At 48.7% G+C, this 27,129-nt stretch overlaps 1 protein-coding gene and 1 pseudogene across 1 annotated transcript; one reads left to right on the top strand and one right to left on the bottom strand.

Moving 5' to 3' along the window:
- The first annotated feature begins 544 nt into the window (after positions 1–544).
- LOC140688914 (mediator of RNA polymerase II transcription subunit 25 pseudogene) lies at positions 545–2,898 on the top strand (annotated as a pseudogene).
- Positions 2,899–4,137: 1,239 nt separating this feature from the next.
- On the bottom strand, positions 4,138–26,786 carry LOC140688856 (endothelial lipase-like). Its single transcript, XM_072948878.1, is given in 11 exon segments — positions 4,138–6,111; positions 8,342–8,446; positions 11,178–11,396; positions 12,310–12,430; positions 13,129–13,371; positions 15,267–15,353; positions 15,356–15,487; positions 20,526–20,637; positions 21,801–21,980; positions 23,625–23,806; positions 26,671–26,786. Coding segments are annotated over 11 exon segments (1,500 nt in total). The 5' UTR covers positions 26,768–26,786; the 3' UTR covers positions 4,138–6,089.
- Positions 26,787–27,129: the final 343 nt, after the last annotated feature.

Raw genomic sequence — 27,129 nt, forward strand, 5'->3', positions numbered from 1 at the left:
CTATATATTTTTACTCTATATATTTAATACTCATGACAACCCTGAAAGTTATTGTCTGTGTTTCTCAGATGAGAAGTTTGGAAAGATTGCATTTAGCCTAAAACCCACATAATACTGAGTGACATACCAGGACTTCTGACTCCAAACTAGTTTCTCTTTTCTCAATTCCCCTATTGCCTGTTGAAGCAACTGATTTCTTGTACCTAATTTTATTCTTTTATTTACATATTATTGAACACCAAAATATATTCCAGACACTAGTCTACATCCTAGGGCTGCAACAGCAAATAAGCCAGATAAAAATCTCAGCCCTCCTAGAACTAACATGGCTGAGGGCCCGGGGTAGCTCTGAACACAGAGGTGAAAACTAAGAAAATCACCTTTGGTAACAATGGTTGTTCTGGTACCTACCTGGCATCCATCCTTCCAAGGAGTTCAGTGCTTCAGGTCGTTTGCAGGGTCAAAGGAGGTTCCATGGAAGTTCTCCGACTCTAATTAGTGGAGGGAGGAACAACAACTGAATCCTCAAGTCAGATAAGACACAATGGAGGCACCAAGACTACACCTCTACCTCTAGATAATTTCAAAAGTTCCTTTAGTCTGCCAGAGAGAAGGTTTCAGTCCTTTCCTCTGTCACCTGAATTAGCTTAAGAACGTATTTCTGCCCGCGGCTGCAGCATCTGCAGCGTGAATCATTGTCCCCAGGTCTGAGGGCAGGCCTGCGCCGGGGACCTCGCAGCTGACGTGGTGTTTGTGATAAAGGGCAAGGCCAACCTGGGGACCTGCTTCGAGGGCCTCCACAAGCATTACCTGCTTCCGGTGGTCGAGTATTTTAATGGTGATCCTCCTGCCGAGATGGGCTTCAGGGGAGACTATGTGGGGCCCAGTACAGCCTCGTGGTGTTCAACACGGTGGACAGCACTCCACAGTCCCACGTCCAATGTCATGCTCCCACCAGTAGAGCCTGAGTTTGTCACCTGGCTGGATGGCATGAAGTTCATGGGTGGGGTGGCGAAGGCTGCAGCTTCACGCCGAAGGTCTCAGCAGGGCCTTGCAGGCAGTTTCAAGAAGACGCGCGAGCAGAACGGCCAAACACACTGAGTCGGCCTCCTTATCTTGTAACTGGCGCCGGACCTGCTGCCTACTGTCGAGAGTACCACGTACTCTGGGTGCACGTCCGAGAGCCTTGTGCAGAAGACTAGGGAGCCAGGGATCTACTTCTCCATCATGTGTCCCCAGAAGCTGCCTGCCCTGCAGCTTCTGTTGGAGAAGGCGCTTCCTCCGGCCAGGCCATGCTGGAGCCACTCCAGCCGCCAGCAGATGTGAGCCAGGACCCGATGCACATGGTGCTGGTGCGGGGCCTTGTGCTGTCCGTTGCGGGTGGCTCGGCCCCAGGCCCCCTCCAGCCAGAGTAGTCTGTGCCCTGCCTCCAGCTCCACCCTCAGGGGCTACACTCTCGGCAGCCCCCCAGCAGCCTCTGCCTCGCCCCACCAGTTCCTCAGCAGTAGTACCAGGTCCCCGGGAACCTAAGTGCAGCTCAGGCGGCAGCCCAGAACGCAACAGAGGCTGCCAAGAACCAGAAGGCTGGGCTGAGCCCTCGCTTCTCGCCCATCAACCCTCTTCAGCAGGCCGCTCCAGGAGTGGGCCCCCTACAGCCTGGCCCAGGCTCCCCGCTGCCCCCAAGGGTCCCTGGCGCCCCAGGCCGCCTCCCGCTTCCCAGCCCAGACTGGTCTCCACTGTGGCCGCTGGCCCGGGCCTGGCGCCCCCTGCGCAGCCTGGGGCACGTCCTTGGCGGGCACCATGGCCCCAGGCGGCGTGAGCGGCCCTTCTCCGGCCCAGCTCCGGGCCCAGGCTCTCGGCGGTCATTAGTCAGTCTCCAAAGCACTCCTGGCCTGGAACGGGTTCCTCAGGTGGCAAGAGAAGCCCAAACCTGCCACCGTGGACGCCGACACCAAGCTGATGTATCCCTGCCTTGTGTGGGGGCGGTCTACGTGAAGTATCGCGAGAACCTGAAAACCGGGCAGTGGCCCCAGGCGCTGATCGTGCGGCTCATCCCCCAGCTATGGACCACCCTGGGCCCTTTGTTCCAGAAATCAGGGATGGTCCAGCTCCCCTTCACCAAGGACCTGGACTCCCTCAAAGGCCTCTACCGCCTCTTGGGCATCGGCTCCGCGGGCTGCGTGCACTTCCACCGCACGGCCCCCTGTGAGGCGCGCGTGCTCATGCTCCTGAACTCGTCCAAGAAGATCTTCAGGGGCCTCATCCCCTACGACCAGCGCAGCTTCGTCAACGGCATCCGGCCGGTCATCACCCACCACAAGCAAGTCCAGCAGCAGCGCAGGTTAGGGGCACAGCAGGCGCCCCCTGGGCTGGGCCTCATTCTAGAGGTCCAGGCAAGACCCTCACAGAACTGCTGTCACCGCCGCAGCCCTGGCCTAAAGATACCACAGGGGCCTCAGCGGCCGTGGGGCGGCCCCAGCCCCAGGGTGCCTCCCAGGCCCCCCCACTCCAGGTGCCCCACAAAGCCCTCCTGGAGTGGCCTCTGGGCAACCCCCTCCCAGACTCATCCTTCGGCCACAAAACCCAGCTGTGGAGCTTCCTCCTTAAACCACCACCGTCCCAGACTGGGGTGTCCCCTGAGGCCTCCCTCCACCACCTCCAGCCATCAGAGGCCCCTGCACTTCTGCCACCACCACACCAGGGCCTGGGGCATTCTCAGCTGGGGCCTCCCCTCCTGCACCCGCCACCCGCCCAGCCCTGGCTGGCCTGCCCAGCTCCCCCTGAGGGCTCCACTGCCAGGTCAGATGCTGCTGAGGGGGGCGGTCCCCAGGCCGGGTCCCCTAGCAGGGCCTGCAGCCCAGCATCATGGTGGACAACATCCTCATGGACCTCGTCTGAACCCCCAACACCCAGTAAAGTTCCTTTTAACACACACACACACACACACACACACACAACGTATTTCTTACTCTCTAACACAGCCCCTCCCCTACTCCCATGATTAAGCCTGATATTTCAGAATGTCTTGGGTGGAAAGGAAGAGCAGCCACTTTCCACCATCATGAAGGCCCCTTGCAGAGAGATTTCTTCTCATTTTAAAACATTTTAACATTTAAGACTAGAAAGAAAGTCAAATTTATGTAATTCATCAAACTTCATAGTGGTAGATCAGTTTAAGATTACTAAAATCTGACTATAAGATGGAATGATTTAAAGGATGACTTAAAGGGAATAAAAAGTGAATTCCTGATGGACAGATGGCATTATCCAATTTCACTTTTTATAAGTAGTAATTGCATTTTTAGCTGGGCCCCTGGGCACCCCTAGTAAAAACAGTATTTTCCAGCCTCTGGCATGATCATCTGACTGATTTCTGGCCAGTAGTATGTGGGCAACTTCTCAATCATTCTCTTAAAAGAGGACATGTTCTCCTTTCCCTTTCCGCAAGCTGAAAGAGGCCCTGATGGGGACACTTTCGACTGTGGGGGTAAGGGGGATATCCTATGAATGGCACAGCAAAGTAAGAGCCTGAACCCCTCTTGGCTTTATGGAACAGAACCTCAATACCAACTGGGACTTCAACACAATAGAGAATTCACCTTCTAGCTGGTTTAAGTCACTGTTATCTAGATCCCACGAGACCAAACATATATCCTCACCAGCATCCCCCAATGTCCAGCCACCATCCCATTTCTTCCTAACATCCACCTTTAGCATTTCCACTGCAACCCAAATAATTTTTCTCTTGTTCTTTAGTGAAAAGAGTTGTTGTCCACTTCCTACCAACAATTAGTATCAAGTAGAGAATACATCCTACATTAATTTAACTTTGTTAAACCCCAGGCAGTCATAATTCTTTCAAATTTTAAGAACTGAGTTGGGAGGGGAGGGTATAGCTCAAGTAGTAGAGCACATGCTTAGCATACTTAAGGTCCTGGGTTCAATCCCCAGCACCACCTCTAAAGGTATATAAATAATAAGTGAACCTAATTACCCCCCCAGAAAGAATTGAGTTGCCAGACCACTAAGAATTTTGTAGATTTTTATTATTTCACTATTAACAATTTTTAATCTTGAAATGGGTTAATCATAAAGTAAAAACTAACCATATATTTGTTTTTATACATTATATACACTTGAGAAATAAATAGTATTGTAAGCATTAAAAAAAAAAGCATCATTATGTACAAATAAGGCTTCAAGCCAAATGTATAATACAGGACCCACTGGGGATTTGATTCCCAAGGCTTCTGTTACTAAAAGCAGAAGCAGAAAGTAACCAGGATGCACAGTCAATAACAAACTCTACTTCGGCTAGAAATCACAGAAGTAACAGAAAAAGCACCCCGTTGGATTGATAAAAAATACCTTGAATTAAGGTACTTGACTGGTCATGTCTTCGGAGGTTTGGCACTGAACAAAGATACAACTTTGGCACAATACAGATTAAAACAATGCCCTTTAAAAACCTAAGCACAGAGAAAATCACGCTTCACCACCACCACCTGGCATCACATCTCCTTCCAAATTAACCTCATCCATAAAAATCCAAACCATTTGGCACTCTCGTTCTCCTGGTTATCAATAAAAGGGTTTAGGGTTTTCTGGATGGCTCTGAAAAAGAGTCCTGGTTTGTCATATCTGGGGCATATTGGTGGGAAACGATGTAGAAGTCTTGATGGAGTTGCATAGATTACCATACCATGGGCATTGCCTCCAGGAGGTCTGGGTCCTTACCTGGCTCCACCACCAACTTGGTATATAGTTCTAGGCATGTGGCCAAACCTCACTAAGCCTGGGTTTTTGTAAAGCAGAGATAATAGTAACTGCCCTTCTCACCCCCTGTTGTGAGTCTCTAATTAAGTGATGCATGTTCAAATCTTTAGAAAATTATAAAAGGGTTCCTCAGATATCATGTATATTAATTCAAATCGAGATCTAGAATTGGAGGCTTTTTGACAATGCTCAACTCAGAAAAGGCACTCATATGAGAGCAAGGTATTCCAAGGAGGGAAAAAAACACTGCATTAATTAAATCTTGGCACCAGCTGTGTGTGACAGGTGCTGGTTTCTGTATAAACAGATATGTATAACCTATGTAATACCTTCCAACTTCCTACATGGAAGAGGTTTTGCTCTGAAGCAGTCACATTTGGCCATTGGTCACCATTCTGGCCCCAGCACATCTGATACTCTGCTTACCACTCTGCTGGTGATCAAAGATGTCACGCTTAAAGGGGATGCACGTTAACTAAGAAGAAATAGGTCGAAATCACTTAACCCTCAGGGTCTTCAACTCTTACATCCTGTAGCCTTCCCAGTGCCCCACGTGCCTTTCATCACGTGCATATTCATGGATCATCTCAACTCGAAGGGAGTTTAGACATCTTAACCCCCTTGGGTTTCAAATGAGGAAGTGGTCTGCAGCGACTTACTAATGTGTCTACAGCCACGTGCTAATTAAGTTTAAGTGCTTAATAAACATCTGTCCAATTAAAAAGGGAGCAATGGGAAAATAAGACACCCAATGATGTGTGCTTCAGAGAGTGAGTTGGGGAACAGGATGGAATGTCTAAAAGGTAAACAGTACATTTAGCCGGTTACCCAATTGAACCCCAACAACAGCAAGGGCCTCCCCAGACCTACTCTCCCCTCCCGGGTGAATAAGGTCCCAGGTCTGCCATCCTGACACAAGTCAGCTTCCAGCAGAAAGACCCCTCACGACAACTCAAGTCAGGTCAGACAGCCGACAGCTTTCCATACAGAGCCACTCCAGGGCCAGGGTTCCTTGTCAGGTGAAGCACAGGCTCCTCTGGTCACTGAGAAACCAGCCCGAGGTGCACAGAGGCCTGGCATTCAGCTGTTTGCACACAGATCTGGAGTTAACGCTATTCTAGAGCAGCAGCAGGAACAGCAGTGCGTGGTCCACTCCGGCGAGAAGTCCCAGCCATCACAGGAGGCCAGGTGCTGGGCCCAGCAAGCAGGCTCTTTCCAGGGCTCCAGCGTCAAGAGGGGTCCTTCCAGCAGGTGGGTCCTCAGGAGTAACGTTCCTCCATGTGTTTGGAAGGTGGGGGCCCTTGCTGGCACCCTCAGGAATGCTCCACGGTTGGACTGAAAGGAACCACGTGGAAGTGTGATTCATTAGCTGGCATAGCAAAGACACAGCTCTGTTTACCTCAAGACCAAGCTTTCTCACATACCTCATCACACTCTTTTATTGCTTCCCTTTCAGAACAAATGGAGAAGGTCCTGAGTGTTCCTTCCTCCCGCTTCCCCATCAAGCCACAGATTCACTTTGAGAAACACCACTCTGGAGCCCACTCGGGGTTCCTAGTTCCATATACCTCAATGCTGGCATTTGCAGATTTTGCACAACACTGACCCACAGCAGGCACACGCACACGCACACACAGGCACATGCACAGACACAACTGCAGAGAGAACTATCAATGCCTCGCTGCTTTGATCTGAAATACAAGAGACCCTGCAGTGTGGCAGGAAGAGGGCAAGGCAGAGTCAAGAGATCTTGATTCTAGTCTCAGCTACACTGATGTGCCATGGGACCTCTCAGAACTTCAGTCTCCTTCTCAGTGAACAGGTGAACAGTATCCATGTCAGCAGAGAGAGTACTTAAGGGCTAACATGTGACTAGGTGTTAATTTATGACTTGAGTTCCCATTATTTTCTGCTCCTTTAAGGGTAAAGGAAAGGATAATTTGTTTTCTCAAAGAGGTATTATGAGGCAGTTACAGCATTCTCAACTGTTAAGAAGTTCTGGAGCAGAAAGGAAATATATAAGAATAAGGATAAGCACAGGGACATATACACAAGAGCTTGTGGTAGCTCACAGTGAAAAAAAGTGACAATGAATATATGCATGTTTATGTATAACTGAAAAATTGTGCTCTACTCTGGAATTTGACACAACATTGTAAACTGACTATAACTCAATAAAAAAATGTTTAAAAAAAAGAATAAGGATAAGAATAGCAACCCTTCTTGCAATCTTCATGGCTGTTCTGAGGATCAATGAAATTAATACATATGGAAGCATTTGGAAAGGTATACATTTGAATACAAACATAAAGAATTAAAATTATTATCATAGTAGAAAATCATATAAGCCTACACTAGACTGAGTCACTTAATTAGATGGGCAGTTTTCAGAATCCCACAAGTCCTGTGATCACGGAGTTTGTGGTCACATTGATGTTCCTGAGACAGAGCAGCTGGGATGTAGCCTGGTCCTCAGGGTTGGCAGACAGTTAATCACAGGGGACCCCAGCATGGGTGCAGCTGCTTGATAATTGATACCCACATGAAGGAGATGTGACTTCTCTGAGCAACTGGGACCTCCATGCTCAAGAAAGAGCATGGGCTTCAGGGTAAACCAACCTGCTTCAAATCCTCACTCTGCCATCACCCATTGCGGGACTGGGAAAAAGTGAGTCAACCTCCCTGAGCCTGGGGTTCCCTAACTGTTCACAAACTTAATGATACCAGCATTTTGGGCTTGATGATAAAAGCAAATGAGATGATGTGTGGGGGGCACTGAATGCCAGTGGGTGCACACTGCATGCTTGGTGCACGGCAGCAGCGTTATTATCTAGTACCTCGGACGGGGCAAAGGGTAGGGGCTTGTGGGGGGCCATCTCCCTCCTCCTCAGGAGGCATTTAGGCTCAGAGGGTATGTGACAGATTCCCCTTTTGGATGTACCCACTGCCTTATACCGTGAGATCAGCCTTCCCAATTCTGAAACAGTGAGACCCCAGCATGGGGCAATGGGGACACTGAAGCGAGATGACCCCTTGGTGGCATACAGAGCCACACACACGAGCACTCCTGCTTCTCAAAAAGGGGGAGAGTTGCCCACTAATATTCACCTACACCAGCCTGGGTTCCAGAAAACCTTAAAAGAGGACTTCATCTGTGCTTCTCCCTTACCTCCCACCCAACTCTCCAGTCCAGCCTAGAGCCCAGAAGGAAGCCCCAGGAACTTCCCTCAGCCCTGGCCACTACACAGAAGTTCAATCCAAATTGGGGACGTGGGTGCCAACTCCGGGGACTTAGTCCTGGAAAGACTTCATTCCAGCAGGACCGTGGCTGTGACCCTTACAGGGTGAGGTAGAACAAGAGGCAAAGGGACACTCACACCCTCCAACACCCTGTCTATCCCACTGATTTGTCTTTCTCCTTCCAGCAGAAGATCAGCTTCATAAAGGAACGGACTTTGGTCTGTTTTGTTCACCACTATGTCCCGAGTGCCCAGACTCATGTCCAGTGTACGCTAGGGGACCCGTCAACATGCACTGCTTGAACCTCTGAGAAGGTCCCGGTTACCTGGTTTCGTTTTTCATTCCCCAGCCATCCCGACACTTGTGAAACCAGAGCTCTTGGCCAGGGGCTATGCGGGTGTTCTCGAGATCTTCTACACAAAAAGTCAATCTAGGAGGAAAAAGAAACCACCAGTGAAGCCAAAAGTCCAGGGGCGGGGTGCACATGGCTGCACCCTGCATCAGCCAGACGGTGCCTTCAGGATCTGGGGTGGATGGAGCAAGGAGAAAAGGGAAGTTTTCATCGTGCCAATCCTGACTCAAGAACCTTCCGAACTCTCCGCTGCTGCTACAAGCACTCTAAACTGTGTCTCACTTTGCCGTCTCCCAAGATTCAGCTCATACAGCCTTTAATCCCACCCCTCCCCCTTCTCCCCTCTGCCTACCCAAAAGGCTGGCTGCTTTCAAGGCACAACCTCTCTGGAGGCTGTCCCGATTGTCCGAGACCTTCCTAATCTAACACTCCCTTGATCTCCCAATTTAATAAATAGGCGCATCCCTATAAACGTTGCTTTTGTCATTTCCATCACTTCTTACGGCATAGAGTTCATTATGAAGGTTGTGTCCTATTCCAACACATTATATCCCGCCCTGAATAGCGTGTGGATTCCCGTCACCTATGGTGGACTGTAAGCTCCTTGAATGGAGGAACTCCAGGTGCTTCCAGCACAGTGTTCAGAAATATTCACTGACAAGTGTCACTGGAACTCAGCTGTGAGTCAACACCAAAGATTCAAGAAACAGACAACCAAGATCACAGGAAGAATCAGTGGGCCGATAACCACTTCAACTATAACTTAGAGCCAAACCCTGCGCGCGGCCCCAGCTTCGGTGGTGTGTGGTCAGCATGATCCTGTGACCGGTAGATGTGTGGGATGCCTGACCCTGATGCTTACCAGCAGGACAAAAGCCACATGCAGAACAGCTTTCAGAAGCTTTATCAGGAGCCCAGAGCCCATAAACACCCACCACACTCATAATCAGGAAATACAAATGAGAACAGTAGGGGACCAATTCAGACCCAATGAATGGCCAGAGTGTGCACCAAATGTAGGTGAGGAGGAAGGGGAGAGGGAGCTCTTACTCTGTGGCTGAGACTGAAAATTGGTCCAACCACTTTGGGGAGGGATTTAGTAATACCCGGTCCAGCTGGAGAATACACATACTATAGCCCAGTTATTCAACACACCCCAGAGAAGCCCTCACACACGCACACAGGTCAGATGTCCCAGGCTGTTCGTCTCAGCACTATTTGTGACTGCAAAAAAGCAGCAACGACTCAAAGGTTCAGCAGAACAATGGCAAAACTATTGCTTGCACGATGGCGGTTTACATGTAGGAGTTAAAGGAGAACAGACAAGATCTGTACGTATTGGATAAACCTTACAAACAGTGTCGAATGGAGAAAAGCAACTTTTAAAGGGATAGGTCCACTCATGTAAATTTCAGAAGCAACCAAAACAATTCTATAGGTTGTTTATAGATATAAACAGAAGAAATGAAGGCATAAATTCCATGAAGGAGGGAAACACACCAACAATAGTTAATGTCGGAAGATTAGTGCATTTGGTTTGGAGGGGGAGGAGTCAGATGGGGGAGGGGCACAAAGGGGCTTCAACTCTCTCTGTAATGTTTTCCTTTTTAAAATCTCGTATCTGAAACCAATATGAAAAATGGTTTACATATATTAAGTCTCAGTGGTTTATAAAATTTGAAATGTTTTATAAAAATGATCATCTTTCTAAAACAAAGAAAAAAAAGATCATCTTTCTGCTACCACACATAGGTTCAGGCTGCACTTACAAGTGCCAAGAGAAGGGAGAAGACACACAACTATCCAGACCACAGCCTGGGTGCTAACAGCTCCCCCACAGCTGGCACACCACCCCCTGCAACCCTGCTCCCTGCCCCAGTTCACAGGTTTCTAGACCAGAGTCACTCAAACAAGGGACCCAGGCCTCCACTCCCCTCTTGGCCAAGCTGCACCATAGGTGGTGGATGGACACGGGACACGTGAAGACCTGCCATGGAGAAAACACCGGAGGACATGCACAGGGGATGGAGGCTGCTTCCCGCCGTCCCAACATGGCAGTGACCTCCCAGAGGTCTGCGGAAGGACTTGGCCAAGAAAACCTCCTTGCTAGACAGAGGTCTGCCAGGTTTCCCTGGCTTCCACGTAGACAGAAACTGCTCAGAGAGCCAAGGCACGGTTTTAGGGGCTGATAAACAAAGGTGTGGCTTTTTGTGCTAGGCTTAGTTAGCAGACATGGGGAAGATGCCAGCTGGCATGGCACTGGGGAATCTCAGTTACTCGACGTTAGGACCCCACCCATGTCCTTGAGTCCGAGCCTCCCAAGGACAGGTTTAATGCTCCGAAAATTGGATGCAAGGGAAACCAGGTCCCCCTGCAGACCTCATCTGTGCAGGCTTCCTAGACTTGATAGCCTGGTTTGTTCTGAAAGGGAGCAAGCAAAGACTTTTGGTTGCATGGACCCCAGAGCAAGCAGATTAACAAGCAGCACTCCTAAAGAGTGCTGTCCAGGAGAAGCTCCACTCCTCCAGGCTGACACAGGGCTTGGCAAACGGGACAAGGGCTGGATTCGAGCCCTCGCTGGCCCACCCCTTTCAGCTGAGGGCCTGTGTTCGGGCACAAGCTGCACAACAGTTGACAAGAGGCCTTGATCTGGAAATCACTTTTCTCTGCATGGGGTTTGAGGTTTTGCCAAATGCTCTAGATACAGAAGGCTGGAAGGTGCGTGCTCAGCAAAGGAAAGGACGCTGCCAAGCACACGCCTTCTGCTGACCATTGACACAGGACAGGAAAAGGGTTGTGGGGCACTTACTTCCGCTGGGTTTCCCCAGACTTGACCCGGATGCGCCTGATATTCAGCTCCCGCTCGGAGTTGCGGGATTGAGTCAGGTAGCTGCGAAGCTCCTTCCACAGGCTGTACCAGGACTGAGATGTCCCCTCCCAAGTGAGTTTGATCTTCAGGAGGTCTCCCAGGTCCTCCTCAGTGTAGACAAGGAAGGTGTTGGTGGCATTCAGCCCGATCTGCTCCACTCTGTAAAGGGAGGAAGAAGCTGGTGTCAGTCCCCTGCCACCTGGAAAACTGCAGCACCACTTTGGGTGACACGATAGCAGCACTTGCCCCCAGCAGGTGAGAGAAATGAGCAAGAGGTCCCTTTCTCCAATGCCTGCCACGTCCCACCAGCAGGACCAGGTAGGAGCGCAGCTCTGCTTCATGCAGACCTTGCCCATGGCACCTCAGCTTCTTATCAAAACCCTTCCTGGGGGGGACAGGAGCATCTCCCCATTTAGGTTACTTCCTAGGAGGGAATAGGACCAGGAAAGGACAGACATGAGAAAGCACAAAGAAGACACGTTTTCACTCAAGAATGTCCTCTTGCTCTCAGCCCACAGGCATCCTTCTCCCTCAGAGCTCCCAGTCCCTCCTGCCTATCCCTTTCACTTGGCACTTGGGGGAGGCTGCCTCACCCCATTTGTGTGCACAACTATGTGGGCATACAAGCCTGGTCCCCCCACTCGGCCCTGAGCCCTGGAAGCGAGTCCTCTGATGATGTTACTTTGCAATCTCAGCATTACTCAGCATGGTGCTTTGCACCTTGTAAGTGCTCAGTGGCTGTGTACACATTGCTATGTGCCCCTCCCACAGAGAACTAAAAACGGGCCAGGGATGACATTTATTAAGTTCCAAATTTCCTAAAGCCTCAGGAATCAGGCATTGTCTGAGATGAAACAGCAAATTCTCATGCTTCTGATTCATCCCAGGCGCTCCCTCCCAGAAACATTCTGAATCAAGGGCTCAGCAGAGGATATAAAGAAGAAGAGAGGAACCACGCATCTCCTCCCAGACTACACTCTCCTGCACTTGTCCGCCTGCGACTGCACTCTCTCTCCTTCTCAAACCAACTTGTGCTCTGTCCTGGACCCAGCAAAGGAAACACATGGCTTACATTTCCAAAGGCAGACTCCGGGAGTCTGCACTGGTGCCGTAAAGGGTGACATAAAAGGTGGGTTGGATTTCTCCCACGTTCTTATAGCTGAAGACGTGGATTTTCATCTGATAATGATAAACTGCAGAGACAGCAGAATAAAGACATGTGTGAGCCTGGTTTGTCATCGTAGGGCACCCTGACCCAAACTGAGTCACCCAGCACAGTGAGTTTTTAGGGACTGACATCCTTTGGGTCTAGCCCAGCCTCTACCTCCCTCTGATCTCACTCTGCTTGATGGCCTGAGAGGTCACTGCAGAAGAAGGAGCCCTGAACTTGGGGTTTAGGGAAACCTTTGGGGGATTCTGACCTAGATACTTTCCAGCTGTGTGACTTTGAATTAAAAACCAAGGTATTAACCTCTTGAGCCCCAACCTCCTCATGTGTAAAATAACACCCACAATACCCACAAAACCTTATGGTTTTATAACATGTTATAAAAATGCAAGGCATAATTTTGATCTCTTGTTGGTCCTACCTCAGACTATGTTGACAATCAAGTGAGAAAACAAATATAGGACAGCTTTGCAAAGCTAAATGCAAGATAGAAATTTAAGATATTGATATTCGTGATCCTAGAGTGATGCTTCCCACCACAAAAGGAGTCCCCATCGTTAATTTTTTAAAGATTAACTTTACTAGGGCATGCACAACATAACCTGATTTGCAATGACTTAAATTAACTGCTGGAATGTGTCCTGTTCTACAACATGGTATTTAGAAGGAGGAAAAAAGATAAAGCTCCTCCCCCAGGGCGACACGGACGGGGACCAAGGTTACCTCTGAAAGGCATGCCCGCCCGGGTTTTTAGGTACATTTTGCTGTTCCTCTTGTTCCTCGTTTTCTTGGCGTTGTAGCCAATGCTATTACAACGGTTCTTCCGGCAACTGAGACAGATGCCCTTTTTGAAGCGATTGGAGTCCGTGCACTGGAATGCGAAGCTCGGCTTGTCCTGGTTCACCAGGGAGTCGACAAAGAGGTGCACGGCCTGCTCGTGCTCACACTTCACCCCCTCTGCGATTGCTGGGGGAGGGAGAGACGGAGACCGTCAGCATGAGCTGCTCCTGTGGGATTGGCCCCCTCGGTCAGTAAGTACTGAACACCTCGTCAGTGAGAACTGCATTGCATGTCACTGTTCGTACACTTGTTTATGCAATTCTTAACCCTTGCCCAGAGATGTGCTCTCAGTAGGACTGAAGGCCAGTCCTGCCACTCAACTGCTTGCCCTCTAGGTATGAAGACAGCTCTGATTCATACAAAGCAATAAAGAGCAAGAACGAACACAGGACAAGCACTTAAACAGGGTGATGGAGACCAGTTGTGCAGCGGGAGTCACTGTGCCCTGATAGAGTTGTGTGGTCACAAAATGCTGGAAATGGATCAGATGCTAAACATCATCTCGTCCAGGGCTCAGCAAACTAGGGCTTGCAGGCTGGACCCCTTGTCGTAAAGTTTTATGAGACCATAGCCACGCTCTTTCGTTTACCTATTGTCTCTGGCTGCCTCCACATTATGGCAACAGAGTGGAGGTGTTGAAACAGAGGCCATATGGCCTTCAAAGCCTAAAATTATTTACTAGCTGTCCTTCTAAGAAAATGTTTGCCAACCTCATTCTAGTCTAATTCTTTCAATTATAGATTATGACCCTAATGCCCTTAGAGGTGAAGTAATTTGCTCAGGGTCATGCAGTCAGTTGTTTGCAAAGTTAGGGCTATAATTTGGATTTTTCTGGTCCATAGTACATCATTATTCCTTATAACCAGAGGCTAAAGCCAATAGTTTCAGTAAATCCTGGCACCTTAAGGAAAATTTGTCAAAGCCACCTGTACCCCTTTCCCACTCACACTACCAACCTTAAGAAATGCCATCATCTGATCCCCCTAAGGCAGGGCTGAACTCCTCTTGCAAGGACCCCCATGCCCTGCAGGGGCTATTTGGATATTATCATATTGGGAAAGGGCAACTTAAGACTGAGTGACAGAGTGGAACATCCAAAGAGCAGAGCATCAGAGTGGAGACAGCCAGCCAGGGCCAAGACTTAGAGATGCTGTCAGATGCAAGGCAGTGAGCAAAGGAGAAACCCAGCTCATCAGTTTCAGCAGCAAAAATGCAGTTCGGCTCAAGTCAGCTGGGAAAAGGCTTAGGCATTCAGGAAGATAAATGATAAGTGAATGGAGAAAGTATCTTGATTATACTTCTTTAAAATGTCATAAAAAATTTAATTATAGTGCATCCATGCTAAAGAATATTATACAGCCTTTAAAAAGAATAAGGGGGAGGGTAGAGTTCAGTGGTAGATTGCGTGCTTAGCATGCATGAGGTCGTGGGTTCAATCCCCAGTACCTCCATTAAAATAAATAAAACTAATTACCCCCCCAAAAAAAGAACAATAAAAAGAATAAGGTAAGTAGATCTGTGTGCTCTGATGTCTAAGAATATCCATAGTCTATATTAGGGCTGAAAAAGCAAAGTTGCAGAATAATGTGACTTTTAAAAATATCACACACACACACAAATATGCAAAACAAAAAGACTGGAAAGATACACACACAATTGCTTATATTGGCTACCTGTGGAGAGTGAAAGCAGGAGTGGGAGGTGAGGGGTATTTTTACATTTTGCTCTGTGCAATTCTACAATGCTTGGTTTCTCCCCCAAGGAACATGTATTTCTTTTGTTATAAAACAAAATTGATCAATAATAACTGTGACCTTAAAGCGTAAGAAGGCAGAGCAAGGACCATGGGAAGGCTGTCAATACGCTTGCAGGGTGATGCACTGTAGGATGAACAGTGCTGGACGGCCACTGTGGTGGGGAAGTGGAAATAGTGAAATGGATGTTGTAGGGAGCACTAACAGCTCTGGCTGATTTAGGAGGAGATGTGATAAGAGAGTCAAAACAAATGAGAAGGAACTCACTTCCATATGCAATTGACCCCAAGACATCATTGAGTCCACAGCCCAGCTGGAAGTCACCCCCATTGGGGTAGATGTCAATGCGACCACAGGCATCTGAATCCCAATACTCAAGCCAAAGGAACGCGTGTAGGTGTGCAGGACATCCACGAAGTCCGCATCGTCAGGGGACAGCCTCTTGTGGATGTCCACTCCTTCAAACATGGGCCCGGCAGGATCCAGACCTGCAGCAGAAGGAGGGGCCGAGACCCGCTGTGTCAGGGGCACCGAGGCAACAAGTCCTGATGGAAAGCTCAGTCGGCGAGTCAAGATGAAGGCATCCCTGCTCTGTGAATCGTGAACAGTGTGGTGCCCGCTGGAGAGGAATTTATGCTTTCTTCTGCAGCCTTCACCTATCCTGACAAATCGCTGACTTAGTAAACTGGCCACAATATTCAGCGGACACCTGGCTCTGAGGAACCGTGCCCTGCCAGAACTGGAGCAGTTCTAGAAAGAACGCGAGCCAGCTGAGACTAAGCCACTCCTGCCATTTATTCTGCCACTGAGAGCCTTCACAGCCTTAATTTTAGCATAAGTTTGACAGAATAACTGAGCTACCTACCCCTGTGGAGGGAAGACTGTCTCCCCAAACTGAGCTCGTTGTATTTGGACTTAACTCTTTCCCTTCCTTTAGTTCTGAATCAGGCCTGGGGTAGATGGTAAGAGAGAGGGTACCCCAGCCACACTGAGCATCCACATTCCAAGCCTCCAGAATGCCTCGCTTTTGCAGCCGCAAAAAAAAAAAAAAAAAAAAACCTTTTTGCTTGCAAATGTTCTGCATTGACAGGCAAGCAACACTGCAGAGAACACAGGTTCTCACATTTGATACAGCACAAATATCTCTGGGGAGCTTCTTACCAGTTCAGATTCCACTGTGGAGCTATGAAAAACTCGAGAAGGACGCACAAACTCCTGTATTATCTGTTACCTGTGTGTACATGTGATAGGGAGGAGGGCAGGGCAGGAGCTGGGAAGACAGTGACAAGAAGAGATACTTTCACCGTCTTTCAGTCTTGAAGCCACATGAATGTAAAACCATTCCAAAAATAAAAAGAATTTGCAAAGCATAAAATGCAGATTCTCCGACCCCTGAGAGATTCTGATTGGTAGATCTGGTGCGAAGCCCAGAAATATGGGTTTAATCCCCAGGTGATCCTAAAAATAGCTGGTCTGTGGACCTGATTTTGAAAAACAGCTCCATGCTTGAGTACCATCTATAGAATGGAAACTGAATGTCTCAATTCACACAGATCGTGTGAGCTGTTAAGAGACTAAGTGCTTGTCAGTGTAAATACTTCCTACTATCACGAAGCTTAAGTAACCATGGGAGCTGGATTCATCCCAACCTAGAAGGCTCTTTGTTTGCCCTACAGACACAGAGAGAGGACCTGGAGAAAGTTAAGAAAAGATTACGTGCAGCAGAGGAAGGGGATTTGGTTAGTCTAGAACCACAGTTCTCAACTGGGAGGGATTTTGCAATATTTGGCAATGTCTGGAGACATTTTCGGTTGTTACGGTTGAGGGTGAGGGAGAGAAGAAACTGCTAACATCTAACACATAGAGGCCAGGGATGTAGATCTTACAAGGCACAGGTCAGTTCCCACACAACCATTATCTGGTCCCAAATGCAAATAGTGCCAAGGTTGAGAAGCCCAGATATGGAAACACCAAGGGAGAGAGGAGGTATGACCAAGAACAGAGTTGTGAAAGCAGGAGACGGGAAACAGAACTGTGTTCCCCAGACCCCAGCGCGATGAAACCAGGAAACACACTGTCAAACTAGAGATGGGGTAATTTTAGGATAAACAAAAGGCAGGGCTGTTGTCCAGAGTAGACAGGAAACTTGTAGAACTCACTCGTCATGAGAACTGGTAGAGACTGAAATGCGAAATCATTTCTAGAGAAGTTTAGGAACACGTATGAATGACGGAGGCAGAAAGGGAGCCCAGGCTGCCTGGGGGCTCATCTCTGGCCCAGGACCCAAAAGAAAGATGGCACAAATGGGGGGGCCTCCCAGAGTAGCCCAGGATGACTTCTCAGTGGCTGCAAGGACCACGATACTGACACAGGCAGCCTTTCACCATATCCCCTGGGATAAAAGAAAGAAGGAAGGAAGGAAGGAAGATAGAAAGGAGAAAGAAAGAAAAGAAAGAAAGAAAGAAAGAAAGAAAGAAAAAAAGAAAGAAAGAAAGAAAGAAAGAAAGAAAGAAAGAAAGAAAGAAAGAAAGAAAGAAAGAAAGAAAGAAAGAAAGAAAGAAAGAAAGAAAGAAAAGGGGAACACTCTGCTTTGCAGCTAGTGAGAGTGAGAGTGCAGCTAGTGGCTCTTGTATTGGTGAACAAAAGTCTCCACCAGACGGTCAGTGCCATGGAAACCAAGCTGGGCTGGAGGAATGCAGGTGGCTGATGGGTCTTCTCGAAAGGCCAGCTGGCAGGCAGGCTGACCCAACCTGACACACAGCCAGGACCCATCGGACTCCGGGGACAAGTTGCACAATTCACTTGTTAACTAAGAATGGGAGGGTGAACGTATCCCCTCCAAAAAGAGAAGTTGGAGAATCACCGCTTCCTTTCAGTCAGATTCCTCCAAAGGTGTCCTGTCCAGTAAATGGAACACATACATGCATGCACACGCATACACTCTTGTATGCACATGAACACACACAGGGAAAGAGCAGGGCAGAGCCTGCTGCACAACAGCGACCTCATCTCTCCCAGCGGAACAGCAGCAGGGTGGCGTAGGGGTGAGTTGCACGCTCTGGAATCCAACGGCCTGGGTTCGAATCCCAGTCCTGCTCCTCGGCATGCAAGATATGGGGCCCGTTACTTAAGCACTGAGTCCTAGTCTCCCCATCTGTAAAATGAAGCCCAAAAGATCCTTTCACCCAGACGCTGTGCGGCTCAGAGATGGTGTGAAGTACCACTCGCTGGGTACTTGACAGTTGGTCGTATCTAGCCCAGAGCCTGCAGGGTGGACATGTAACTCATGTTTCTTGAATGTATAGATGAATCTGCTTGCTTATTTATTTATAGCTCACAAGACACAAGTTTAATTAGAAATATACAACCTCTTCCTCAGTGTATCATGGAATTCCCTCAGAAGCCTAAGAGGGTAAAACTCCAGCAAACCCCAGTCCACAGCTCTCCGATCCGAGCAAGGCTAGGGTTTAGGTACCCCCCGCAGGCCCAGGTGAAGGACCTCTGCGGGCCTCTGGATAGCAGCATCACTGGCCTCAGGACCCCACGCAAGCTGCCGTCTCTGCTCCTCTTACCAGTCAGGACCACCTGGTTCCCAGACCCTGGGAAGTCTGGGGAGAGGGCACAGGCCTCCCCCATCAGACATGCGCAGCAGCGTGCGTCAGGTCAGCCAAATACCCTCTGAGGTGCTGCCTGGCAACTGGACAGAGGTCGCCCCCTCCTGTAATGCTCACCCCGGGGCCCCCACTCCACAGAGAAAGGCCAGAGGGAAAGGCTGTGCGCAGGACACGGCGGCCTGATGCTCCTTGCAGACAGCTGATTAGCATTCTGTCCGCAAAGCCCGAATCTCAGCAGCTCCCACCCAGACAGGCCGGGGGAAGAACTGGAACACTCCCACCAGCCCCATCACATTTCAGATTTAGAAACAGGGAGAGGGAGGAGCTGCAGCTTGTCCTTGTTGCCAAGGGCACTCCGGCTCCGGCGCTCTGGTGGGGATCTGGCGTTCTGGTGGGGACCTCGTGTGTGCTGCAGTCCCAGCACAGCTGGCCTGGCTCTGCAACGCCACGCCTCTCCCTGGGGGCTGGGAGGGGCGCCCAGACAGCGGAACCCACAGGGGCTGAGGCCGAACCGAAGTGTTTGCTCTGGCAACGGGTTAATGAGCAGTCACGTGTGGCCGCACAATCACTGCCCGTTAGACAGTTCAGGCCAATTGACAATTTTAAAAAAATCCATGTCTTGATAATCAAAAAAAAACAAAAAACGCTCTCAAGCTATGCTGAATCACATAGTCGGATTTAGAGGAGTGTGTGTGTGTACTCATTAGACCTAACCCCGCGGACAATGGTTGGAGGAAGATCACTAAAACCTCACACATAAATATATTTTTTCTTCCTTTTTTCTTTTTTCTTTACTTTTCCTTTTTTCCACAAATAAAAAAATATACATATTCACAAATGTATATATTTTTAAATGTACCTTACCAGCTTGTTGCTGAAACCTGAAATTCTACCTTTACTAAATCATTCTTTAGCTAAGAACTTCCTTCTACCTGAGTCCTGTTTCAAAATGAAAACATTGCCGGGAAAGAAATTAACTCTTCCCTTTAGGTTGCACCTTTAATATGTGGGAGGTGAGGGAGAAACTGGGAGAGCAGACAAATAAAAGAATCCCAGAAGGGGGATAAAAGTTCAGGGCAACAAATTTGCCCTTAATTTTCACCTCGCAGAAGCCATATTGCGTGTGTGTGTTTGAGGGGGCCCCAAACTGGGAAAGAAAATCCTTCCCAGTTTTTGTAATCATTAAATGATTTAATGATTTAAGTCAGACTCTCACATCAAAAGACCACCAAGATGGAAAATCTGATATTCTATTGACAACCTGGGTACCAATATCAGAAATGTCTCTTTAATGACATAGTTTAACCACCGTTCCTAAACAGGTAGTTATCCCTGATAAGAATGCCAGCCAAACATTGGAAAGAGGACGTTGGCGGGTGAAATAAGAACAAGAATTCAACCACAGTCCACCACTCATTCCTCTCCCTTGAGGTCCTGGGGTACGATGGGCAGAGGCTGGAAGAGAGCACCAGTTCACAGGCCAGGCTCGGCACCAGCTCTGCCCTTGAGTCTTATATTTGCCCCTGGGTGTTACCTCACCTGCTGGACTAGAACAGTGGTTTTCAAACTGTGCTCCCCGATGCTCTGAGACCCTGAGACCCCTCCGGAGAAGGGAGAGGCCCAAGTAACAAGGCTAACACTGCCCACAAATGCCCAGCTTCGCCCAAAACACCTCCTCTATGTGCTTCATAGACTGGGGTCCTGCCCAAGTTCAATCTGCAAAGAGGGCTCTTGACTAAAAAGAACATTTGAAAAGCCCTGGGTTAGATGTTCTCTAGGTGTCTCCCAAAGCTAACCCTTTACAGCTCACTCCAGCTGCCTCTCCGGGTGCACCCTGGTTCAGAAAAGCCAGGTGGGCGCAGCGGCCAAGGGAGCTCTGGCATCAGCTGTCAGCAGAGGAAGCAGAGCTTACCTGTGATTCTGCCCACAGTGCCTTTCACGAAGTTGCCCGCGTATCCAGCCACGTGAGCGCCAAGGCTGTAGCCAATCAAGTGAACATTCCTGAGAGAAAAGTCATCCTGCCCCTGCAGAAAGTCACAGGAGTGTGTGAGTGGAGAGTGTGGTCCTGAGCCCGCAGGGACACCACCAATTCAATGTCAATCACGCCGGGAAAGAGACATGGGAGCCGGGGCATGGCTGGCACTGCTGATGGTGCAACACAGATGGGAAACAGCCAGGTAAGGGGAAGTAAAAAGGACTTGGTGGCACTTCAAATGCCAAGCGCTGGGGACAGGGTGGAGGTTGTGACTAGGAGCTGCATACCTGAACTTTCCCCTACATGTTTCTGTTTTTTCTGGCAGTATCTAAGGGGGGAGTGGGGATGGGAGGAGTGGCAGTGTGGAGGTCAAAGCCACCAGACTCACTGGAAACTAAGTGCCACCCCCAGCCCGCCGCAGGGTACTCCCTGCCTGCCCTCTTAGGCCCAGGAGCTGCCAATCTCCTCACCGCAAGCCCACCTGGGACCCTAGAGTCATGGGCACTTAGACAGGTACCCAGATAGGGCACTCAGCTGGGGGCACGAGGAGGCGGGGATTTGACCCGCAGCTCAGCAACCAAGCTCAGCAAAACTACCTAAGCAGAGGACTGAGGGACTGTTCAAGAATCCTGACCAGAGCTCTGCCAGAAATCATCAGATTCCCTGGACTTTTCTAAGGAAGGTCATTGCCCAGATAATTGGGTCACTTTGCCAGTCTCCTGTTAAGCCCACTGACTGCAGGCACATCATTAACCTATAAAAAGGAAGTTTTATAGGACCTCAAGATCTGTTTTCCACACATATTTTATGCAAGGCATTAGGCTGCATTTATTTGAACCAACACTTTCCACCCTCAGTTCAGCCACCCTTCAGACGCAAGAGCAGACTTCAGTAGGTATCTAAGATTACCAGCTGGTCCAAGCTCCTGACCATTCCCAACCTGAGGGCATCAGCAAGTAACGATCCATAAGACAAATTTTCTCCACACAAGTTAAAGTAACAAGAAAAACCCAGAAATGCATCAATAATGAGAAAGCTTTCTTAAAGTCCCAGCTTCCAAGTATTTCAAGCAATACTTCATTCAGTAAAAATTTGAATCTCAAAGTTACTCTCAGACCTGTGAAGTTCACTGTAACAGCCTGATCTATTTCTTAAGAGGATTCGGGTTCAAGGTCCCACTCATGAAAGATGGACTCCCTTTGGTCCCATTACCTGCAGCCAGTTGAGCATCTTTGCAATGCTGTGTCCCACCTCCCTTGTGTTATCGACCACATCTCTGTAAAGCTGGTGAGCCAGAGGAAGCCAGTCCACCACCACGATGTTGGCTCCTTTTTCTCTTGTCTGCAGGGCTGACATGAGTTTGTGGAGCCAACTTTCAAACATGCCACTCATCTGCAGAGAAAAGGGGACGTTTAACAAATATTCTTCTTCTGGGTTTCAGAAATCCTCATGAATATGGAATTCAGCTCCATGAACCTCTCTCAAGCCACTTCCAGGACTTTCACCTTGGCTACCCAGGCACCAAACACTTGCACATGAGCAGGGCCAGCCACAGACAGGATCGCTACATGGGTGTTTGTTTTCCATTGCTCTTTACATCTCAGTTTTTCCCATCAAAACTTTCAGAGCAGGTGTCCTCTGCTGCTGCCCCACTGACCGATAAGACCACTATATGAGATACAAATTGGTGGCGATGCTGGCCTTAGGTTAGCCTGAGTCTTGGTCACAGTCAGGCAAGTAAGTAGCCTGGTCCATCATTCAAAAGCAGCTGAGAAGTGTTGCCCCGGAGAGTTAGTTTCTCTCTCAGAGATGCAGGGAGATGCTGTCTCTTAGGCAAATGCAGAGTTAACTAATGACCCCTTCCCACAACCCATTTCTGCCATCCATCTTGACCCCAGAGGAAGGAAGACCGGTCTCTGGAATCCCAAATTAGAACTCAGAACACATTTTCCCACAGAAACAAAGTATAAATGGTGACCACGTCCAGTTGTAAACCTATCCACAAGTACATTATTAGATAAAGAGATTTTCTGTGCCTCGCCTGGGAACCCAAATGCCATTTACAATCCTACTTCTATGGGAAACTGCTGTTCCAAGTTCCAAGCAGATTACAAAAGAACTTTCTGGAATGCAAGCCATTTATAAGTGGCAGGCAGTTTGTATTTGCATTTTGACAGCGGGCCTTTAAAAAGGTTCGAATGCATGATTCTAATCATAGGCTGTAGGGTGAGGATGGCTGGACAGGCCCTTAATCATCTCTTCAATTACGGTACATAGGTAGGCGCCTCCTACCCTCTCCGCCAGGCCTGACCCAGCCATTGGTGATAGACCTAAAGAACCAGAAAGCATGTAACGGATATGAATTTCTCATCATTCAGAGGAGGAATGTCCCCTCCCAATTAGCCCAGGCAGAAACCTCTCACTTAATAGCACCATTTTCCTCCAGACTGCCATTATATAAGTGAACAAATCCCTCAGTGGTCAAAAGCTTCTGAGGCTGAGCGCTAAAGTCCTTTTTTTGTTGAAGTTTGTCATGGGCCTTTCAACGTGAATTGCTCAGCTAGGGCACATAAAGACCCCAATGCCTTTAAACGGAGCCATCTCTATACAAACACCAGGGCACCATGCCAGCCATCCAGGCCAGCTGGCTCCTCGCAGTCTCTCTGAGCCAGTCAAGCTGCTTCAGTGTAGCTCAGCTCCTACGGAGGGATGGCCCCTGCGAGGTGGTGGTTGACCACTGTAATTAAGTGTAATTAGAGGGCCCCTTAAAAGCCAGTGGAGCTGGGCTGCTGCCCTCAGGACAGCCACTTTCTGAAAGCCCGCTGTGTGCCAGTGTTAAATACCACCCTGCTGGAGTCCAGATTGCCCCCTCAGCGAAGTGCCCATTACATTCTTCACAGCTGTCTGAAATACAAGCAGCCCACAAGAAAAGAGGGGGAGAGTGGAATCTGGAAGCACCAGTATTCTTTTTAATTGACCAAAACAAAGGAAACCAAATCTCATGTAAAGCCATAGAGATCCCTCCCCTGGGCTCACCGTCCATCCATGAATGATGAAAAAAGTTTTGGCTGTCACATTGAAGCCACAGTCTTCTAAGGGCTGCTTGTGGCCGAGAGAGAGGTGGCATCCTTCGTGGTCTGGGTCCTCAGAGGTGCGGAGGTTAAATCTCACAGGGGGGTTGGCAGCAGCCAGTACATCACTGGATTTGTGGAGCTCATCTGGGGAGAAAGACCAGAGCATGGGTATAACGAGCAGGCTGTGGCAGTGAGAGATCTGGGGTCTAGTTCTAGTCCACGCTTGAGCAAGTGACTTAACCTCTCCGGGTTTCAGAATGTTTCCTCCTCCCCTCCCAGAAATGTTGCAAAGATGTCATAAAAGGGACATCTTATCAATATTTAAGAGTATTAATTAGTCACTAGTATCAATTACTGTGAATCTGAAAAAAATAAGTCTCTCTTGTTTTTCTTTCTCTGCCCTATCCAAACGAGTTCTCCTTCCTTCTCTCAAATTACTACTTTCAGAGCATGGGTCCTCAATTCTTTTCTTGAAATACTTGAGACCCATCGAGGTTCAGAATTCAGAAATGTTCAGATTTTAGAAAGACATTATGGTATATATAACATCTATTATATAACACCCCCCATGGGGTATGGGGGCACTCCACATGAATCTAACACATCAATAATATTTCTGCAGGGAAATACATGACTACTCACACTCAAGGGCAAAAAAAAAAAAAATTTACAAATATCCTCCTGTCAGTTCAGGTCAGTTTTTGCTGCCAAATAAGTAAGAGTTCAGGTCAGGTAAGGCCAGATCTTGCTGCCAAACTAGTTACCGAACACATGTTTCAATTTTGAAAGATCTGGATGTTGGAATTGGAGGCAAGAAGCTGTTGACCTGTTATGCACTGGGCTTCCCGTAGTGCTCTGGTCTCGACTCCAACACTTACCTCAAAGACCTCGTGCATCCTCAGCACTCCTGGCAGTACCAGACGTGTGCCTGGCATTCTTTAAGCCTGCTAAATAAATTATTGAAGCCATGGGGAAGCTTGTAGGAGCAGCAAAATCTCTCCTTTCAGATCCTCTGCACCCACACAGTGCCGTATAGGAGATGGCTCTAGTCCCAAAACACAGCCAATGTCACTGATGGTGCCTACGGCCTTTTAACACTATGTACTGCCACCACACTATTTCAGAAGGTCACAAATGAACCCCATCGAGCACTCTTCCAACCATCCTGGAAACCAGCTTAATAACCAGCTAGGAAATTAGAAATCAAACTCTCCTGTCACCCAGAAATCAGGGGAAAAGATAACAAATGACCATCCCAGGAGCTCAACGAATACCAGAGTTAGGAAGCAAATGGAGTCAGGGAGAGATCAGAGAGGTGGGGAGGTGGTGGTGAAGGGGACAAGGGGGAGGACAACAATGCACCAGACGTAAAAAGGATAAGGTTCAGAAAATGCAACTAAACATGCACAAGCAGAACAAAAGCCCCAACTGGCAGAAATTTGAAACATGGACATAACTAGTTCAACATCTCCCAATTTCTACCTAGATAACTACACAGAGAGACTAGCTAGGAAGTCTAGGGGAAAAGGAAAGGGAGTCTGCTGGTTTCCTGGCACCGACCTGTGGATAAACCCCCATACTGACACAAAACGTTCACCTGAGCACCTGACTCTCTGACCCCAGAGTTCTCTAGCCTCATTCCTACTACTTTTGGCTCGAATCACTTCAACCTCTGGTAGTTCATGTTAGTTCTTCATCCAGATGTCCTCAGGGCACGTTGTCACCTCCTTAAAGTTCAGAAGCTCAGCGGTCAGCTTCTCAGTAAAGGAAGCCAGGCCACGATTAAAACCACACCACCTTCTCCCACCAGCCCTCTGTACCTTCCTCTTCTGCTTTACTTTCCTCCAGAATACTGAGCACTATTTATATATCTTAATTACTTGGCCATTTGTCTTCCCATCTCTGAAGTGTAAGATCTTGGGGGCAGGGGTTTTCACCTGTTTTGTTCACTGCTGTAACCCCCTCCTCTGGAAGAAGGCACTACACAACAAATACTTTTTCAAATGAATGAAATGATCCCCAAATATTCAGAATCACAGAAAGTAGAAGTTGGAAGGAAGTTGGTAGCACTTTCCAGGAAATGAACTAGAGATGTAACCTACCCCCATTCAACTGCACTAGAGTTGGGAACATGTTAAGTAAAGCAAGGTTTTCCCATTGATTCAAATTAACCCTTCCACATGCGCATAAGCTGACAGGGACCAACATCACTTGACCCCAACCCCAGCAGAATAGCAGAAGATGAAACAATGGGGTGTAACTCAGGGGTTCCTCTCCCTCCTCTGCCTAACTAATTGGCTTGATGCTCCTGCTGGGTGACCCTACCCTCTCTCCTCCAAGGTAGGCTTCCTCCAATAGAAGAGACTGCCATGCAGAACTCAGAAGAAAAGCTAGCAGCTAGGAGGAGGAGGAGGAGAGGTAGGAAGAGGAAGAGCCAGGGCTGGAAAGAGTATTGGAGAAGAGATGGCTGGCAACCTGGGGAATAAGCCCAGCCACTTCTCTGCTCAAGTTACTCATCAAATGATCATGGCTAGCACTCATCAAAACAAAGCCAGATGCCCTGATACCTTAACTTTTATAACACCTACTCCACGATTTAAAAAGGGGGCACCAGGCGACAGAGCTTTTTCTAACAACCTTCTTGCCTCGAAAACTCCAGGTTCAACGAAGAAGACAAGGTTACAGAGCTGCTGGCAGCCAACTTTGCTGACTGGACATCACAGATAAGGGAACCACATAACGGCAAGGATGTGGGGCGAGAGCGAGCGCAGGCCAGCGCAGCCGCCAGCCTGCGGCTTCTTGGGTGCCTAGCCGGGGATGCCCTCGTCAGAAGCGCGGAGGAACAAGTGGACTGCAAGGCTGATTAGGAGGAGCAAATGGACAGCGCAGGGAGAAAGGAAGGAGGATGTCGCAGGACTGAGGAAGATTGAAGAAGGGCGGGCAAGACAGAGGGGACCTGGCACAGAAAAGAAGTTGTGGGGGTGGTAATAAAATTAAATGCACGTTACCTTGCGGCCATCCCTCTGGACCAAGGGGTGTGGGGCCTCCCGCGGCAAAGCAACAACAGGCTCTCCAGAGGCAGAGCAGAAGAACGGAGTTTCTCATCCTTCCCCTTCACACCCGGTTCCCCCAAAGAGGGCTTTTAAAAGGACAATAAACAAAAACACCTCTCGGAGTTTCCAGCAGTCTGAGCCTGTAAGAGTCGAAGTGGGCAGCCCCCTCTCAACCAGAGAGTGGCCTCAGACAGCCAAAGGTGGAAAAGGTGGAAAATGAAAACTTGGCCAAACTAAGCCGCGTGGTGGAAGGAGTGGGTTATGAAGGGGCTTGAACCAGAACCAGATCTGCCCTCACGCGTGCCGCCCGCGCCGGAAGCCAGGGCTCGCCACTGTCACACCGCGAGCGAGGTAGTTTTTTAAAGTATTGAAGTCATCTGACCCATCGCCAGATGGCGATTTGCATAATTTATT

This window comes from Vicugna pacos, chromosome 24 (genome assembly GCF_048564905.1).
Source record: "Vicugna pacos chromosome 24, VicPac4, whole genome shotgun sequence".
Lineage (NCBI taxonomy): Eukaryota > Metazoa > Chordata > Mammalia > Artiodactyla > Camelidae > Vicugna > Vicugna pacos.